The following is a 5,759-nucleotide window of genomic DNA, read 5'->3' on the forward strand; positions in this document are numbered from 1 at the left end:
CTTCTATCTAGAACTGCTACAACATTACATCTTCTTCTATTATTGGTCCAAGTATACTTGCGACCCTGTGCAGAAATCTGAATAAGGGAACAGCCATCCACCATCACCCCAAACTCTGCCGCAGAGCCCAAATTAAAAGATCCTGGACCTCTTTTTTCATGAGCCTACAGCATAGCATTAAAGTCTCCAGTCACCAACCAAGGGGTGCCTTGCCCCAGGTTCGATGCGGCCAAATTATTCCACAGGTCTCTTCTTGCTGCCCTGAAGCAATTAGCATGAACAAAAGACAAAACAAAGTGGTTCGTCTACCACCGTACACATAAGGTAATATGTTGATCAAAGCAAGAGACACCTTGCGGCTTAGGCATACCCCTTCTCCAAACCACCCATAGATTTGGAACCTTATCCGGCCTGTCATTGTGAATAAAATCCGCTTCAAAACCAAGATTATTGAAAAATCTCATCAGAAATTTCTGCACCTCTAGCATCGGTTCAGCTAAGCAAATAATTTATGGGGAATTCATCGTAACAACATTTCTTAAGGCCAATCTAGCAGCCTTTTTCTTCATTCCTCTAATATTCGAAATAAAATCTTTATAGTCACTTTTTTAAAAGCGCCAATCTGTCAGACTTTCGAGCAGCCTACTCATGAAGGGCGATGAACTTCCCCTTTTGCTGTCTTCTACCCTCCATAGCGTTCTCAAGCTCTCTCGTAGCTCTTTCTACCTCTGCCATGTCTTCACGATGCACAATCATGGCACCATCCTTGTACTGCTGATGAGTCCTTGTATTATTGAACTAAGGCTCGTGCCTCACATCCCTTCCATCTTCTTGATCACCATTCTGACCTTGATTGATATGACCCTCCCTGCCATATTCTTCCAGGTCAAGAGACTCATCCTCCTCTGTGATGAGAGAGTTGCTTCTACGTTGATCTATCTCTGCCTCCTCTCTTGGTTCGGATATGTGATCCATATCCGCTCCATCCTCTGACCCAGATTCAGCATTGAATGAAGACGCTAATCCAGCCCCCTCTATACCGTTAGCTGCATCAATTTGGTCAAGATTTGTTCCCATAATAGAGGACTTCTCTAAAGGTAGAATTATTGCAATATCTCCCTGTCACACCCTGCACGCACAGAACCGAGCCAGTGACCGAGTTAACTCCGGTTAACTCACAAACCTGCCAGGATCAACAATACAGTAATTGCAATATAATATACATCTACTAAACTAAGATAAGACCTGTATTTTCAATGGAAGACCTGTTCATAATAATACATGTAATTGTTTTCCAAATACTTGATACCCAAATTGAGTTATAACAGTTATATACATTTGGGCCCGAAGGCATGATATATACATAAAAATATAACAATTTAAGCATCAAGTCATCAAAAAGAGAGTACATCAAAAGAATAAAAAAGAATCACTCTGAAGTCACTGCTGCCATGCAGCACAATCCTCGCACATGCAATCGGCACCGTGCCCGAACTCATCAGTGACCCACTAGTCCTCAGAGAGAAACTCCACAGTGGGTAACTTGTAAAATCACCTAAAAAGAGTTATGCACGTGGGATGAGCTCACTAGCCCAATAAGTAGAAAGGAATACCACACAAGGAAAACCACACAAATAGTCACAACACATATGCGCTTATATATATGCAATTCATTTTAATCCTATTAGCCTAACAACATTACTAGGTCATAAGCTATGTGCTACTCACAACCACAGTACGTGTGTGCCCCGGGTACGAGCCGCGAACCCCATCCCGCGATACGCCCGTAGGGTTGTCAGAGAAGGCCCACCTTTGGTACCAAAATTTCAAATGCAAGCCGACTCTCGACAAATTTAAATGACAAAAAGTAAATGGGTGATTCCACCTGAAGTAAAAGCAGCACAATCGGCCCTCTAAATATACCACTAGGGTTACAGATTGTCCTAGTGATCAGTCATGCGTACTTCTAACCACTGCAGAAGTTCGACAACCGCAACCCGATGCTTCCCCCCAATAGTAACCCAACACGTAAACCCCTGTTGGGAAGGATCGTAGCACAAAGGGGTATATAAATCCTAGCTGCATGCTTCTACATGAGTATAGTACGATTACACGATGGCACCGCGTCCCATTCCATGAGCCACCATGCACTCGTTTCTAAGCCAACTGCGGCATCTAAAATCTAGCATGCATATCATGTCCAAATGAGATTCCTCCATCACATACGTCAAGACATAATGAATATTCAATCATAACACAAAGCATAGCATATTATGTAAATGCATATTCAAATGCGTGATATGGCATATGTGATGTCTAGTCTACACACCAATGACATGATGACATGGCTAGACTAACATATGTTAAATGATGCATAACATTCTAAAATTAAATCAGAGTCCACTCCCCACTTGTTATATTTACAGGGTGCTTGTACCCGACACATAAGAGATCCGATGTGTGGGTACGTGTATAATGAGTGTAACCTATTATAAACAAAATGGTTTATCATTTCAATATTTTGGGGTCAAAATCATCATGTTTGAACACTAAAATTAGGTTTAGAATCATAAATGGGGGTTACCCATCGAATTTAGACCCATTCTGGGCATTCTGGAAAGATAGGTGGGCATGAGTCAAAGATAGGCGAGGTTGGTAGCCCATCGGTTTCATGCATGCCGGCTACACCGGAGCTCAAAAATTGAGTTCTGGGAACTCAGGTGGGCCAAAGACCTAAAGGCAGGTGGGCCTGGAACACCCCCCAGTCTTGAAACGAAATTTTCCCATCTTCTTCCCTGTCTTCTCTTCGGCTTGGGGAACTTGTTTGGGGTTGATCCGGCGACTCAAATCACTCATCTAAGGTCCAATCATGTATCCTCAACCTAGATCTAAGATCAAATCAAAAGAAATAAGGAGATTCTTACCTCTTTCTTAAGAACACTAATGAAACCCCAAATTTCACTTCTTTTGCTCAAGAACTTCCAAATACTCTAGATCTTTATCAACACTCCTTCCAAATCCTTCAAGATCATTGTACACACCTTCCATTCATCCTTAGATTTGATTATCCATGTAAGATTAGCAAGATCCAAGTGGGTTCTTTCCCAAAAATAAAAAAGAGGGTTTAAGAAAGGGGTTTTCCCAAGAATCCTTGGAATGTGTACAATACCTACCTCAAATCGAAGATCCCGATGAGTTAATCATTAATCTGAGGTCAAAATACCAAGACCCAGCTCCAGTGAAGCTCTACGGTCGATTTCCTTTCTTTTTTCATCTTCTTCCTCCTTTTCCTTTCTTCTTTCCTTCTCTCTCTTCTTTACTCTCCTACCGACCAACTATCATTAATGAGGGAAAAGACAATAAATGTCTCTTCTTTTATACCTAGGCCCCCAAAAATATCTACTAGTTATAGGTGGGTACATCTCAAGTGGGCATTCTCAGGTGGGTATTCTCAGGTGGGTATATCTCAGGTGGGTATATCTCAGGTGAGTATATCTCAGGTTGGTATATCTCAGGTGAGTATATATGTACCTACGGCAAGATATAGCAAGTGTGAAAAGACCACAGTAACCCATGCTGAAGATACTTGCGTGCACCCTCCCATTGGCCGAGGCACTTGTGTGTATGTGCACTATCACCCATATATATATATATATATATATGTTAAGAAAAAAGAATACTATGCCATTTTGGCACAGAAAATCGTCCAAACTAGTGCAGGCATGAAAAGACCACGCTGGCCTCCCCTTGTTTGTATTGAAGATGCTCTTGTGCACCCTCGCATTTGCCCTTGTGCCTGGCATACCTTGCGCCAGAACGGTAAGGTTCTTTCACCCTATATATATATAGGGAAAAAGAACCCTTATCGGTTATGTTCCCTACACCCTCTCGCAGGTCCAGTGAAATGACCCCCTGCCCACTGTGTGCACTCTGGTGGGTGCACTTCCCCATTGTAGGGTGTACGGAACACAACTGGTTACCACTCTTTCTTCCATATATATATATATATCCATGTATATGCTACAGCTACATGTAAGAGAGGAAGAATGTTAAAATGATGGGACTTTATAGAAGGGTATTCTAACATCGATTCTCTGACACCTTGGATTTTTTGGATTGATTTCTTAACATAAGGTATACCCTTGACCATTTCTACCTAATGCCTAAAGGTTATAGGTTGAACCACCAAGTGGAATTTTATGTTTTATTCATAAGAACAAATTGGTACAATACAATAAAGCAACTTTGTAACAACATTACAAGAAGAAATTAACCCAAGAATCCAATAAAAATAGGAACGATACACCAGTTAACACAATCACAAACCAACTCCGAAATAGCATACATAACCATTTTCAAATCCAAATGCCTTTTAACACCCATTCGTGACTTAATTAATGTGCCATCAACATCAAGACATCACATAATGCTACAAACTCCTTGGCTCGCCAAAGTGTTAGTGACTTGATTAATATCCAATCCAACCTTGAATGCTTTTAGAAATAGTTGTAGTTCATCCAAACCTCGGCCATCCTAAGAAAAATAAGAGAGAGCCAAAGGAAAAATGAGTAATTACATAAGCATCAACAATCTATATGTCAACCGCAACCAAAATTTGACTGCAATGAAACTTTATTTGATGACCATGAATGAGAGAGAGAGAGAGAGAGAGAGAGAGAGAGAGAATATTCAGCATTTTCCTTTTGAGAAAGTCTTCCTTTACCCGTAGTTAATGATGATCCACCACCGTGATCACATAATTTTTTTTTATTAGAAATCAGTATTTTATATATTAAATCGTAACAAAATAGAAAAAAAAATTTTAAGGGTGAAAAGAATGTACAAGAAAGGCATCCAAATCTAGATGGACATCTCAACAACATGAAGCTGATTACAGCACAAAAGTCATTCATCCCTCCACCTTCGATGTTGCCATCAACAGAGGAAGCAAAAAGCTAAATATTTAACAACACCCGCAACACCTTATCACGAGAACTTAAACCTTGGTCTCTCTTCTAAGTCCCACCTAAAATCGTCAACAATAAAATGAGGTGGACACAACCACCGTGATCTCATAATTACAATCTAATTGACCAAAATCCAAATTTCCATTGCCAATTTTTCCAGGAGACAGAGAACAGATTTTAAAAGGGTAAGTGTAATAACCAACAGACAGGCCATAGTTTATGAATCTCACCTTGTTTGTCCGGCTGCTGCTAACTTCTCTTTGTTGCACTACTTGTGCTTGCTGCTGCTGCTGCTCCTGCTGCTGCTGTTGCAATAGGTTTCGTATTGAAAGTAGAATTGAATAATTATCCACAAAGGGTCCGTGGCCTTGTCCAAATTTCTTGCTGCGGTAACAGGCGCAGCAAAGATCATAGCCATTATTGTTTGTTTTGCAAAAGCAATCACTGCAAATGAAATATGTGCCCTTAATAAGGGATCTACAACCGTCACACAATACTTTCTTAGTTTGGGTCATGTAGAAGAAGATTATAACTTCCTCAAAATCAAGAAAGTTGTTTCGGTCCCTATCGATTTCGAAGAACAATTTCCGATCATAATGAACACTGTACCTATTCTTTTTCAGAAAATTCTCAAATTCTGTGATACTTATCCACCCATTTCCATCCACATCCATGCTCCTAAACATTGCTACAGCCGTCTGCTTAAGCTCATCTGTACCAGCTTCATAATAAGCTAAGGCAGCCTCACGTATCTCTTCCATCTCTCTCTCTCTCTCTCTCTCTCTCTCTCTC

General features: G+C 40.6%; 1 protein-coding gene across 1 annotated transcript; it reads right to left on the reverse strand.

The window, feature by feature from the left end:
* Nucleotides 1-4,281: 4,281 nt before the first annotated feature.
* LOC122061220 lies at nucleotides 4,282-5,753 on the reverse strand. Its single transcript, XM_042624432.1, has 2 exons — nucleotides 5,198-5,753; nucleotides 4,282-4,533 (listed from the first exon to the last, which is right to left on the reverse strand). The coding sequence occupies exons 1-2, from the start codon at nucleotides 5,726-5,728 to the stop codon at nucleotides 4,420-4,422; spliced, it is 645 nt and encodes a 214-aa protein (XP_042480366.1). The 5' UTR covers nucleotides 5,729-5,753; the 3' UTR covers nucleotides 4,282-4,419.
* Nucleotides 5,754-5,759: the final 6 nt, after the last annotated feature.

The sequence above is a fragment of the Macadamia integrifolia genome, chromosome 14 (genome assembly GCF_013358625.1).
Source record: "Macadamia integrifolia cultivar HAES 741 chromosome 14, SCU_Mint_v3, whole genome shotgun sequence".
In the NCBI taxonomy this organism is placed as follows: Eukaryota; Viridiplantae; Streptophyta; class Magnoliopsida; order Proteales; family Proteaceae; genus Macadamia; species Macadamia integrifolia.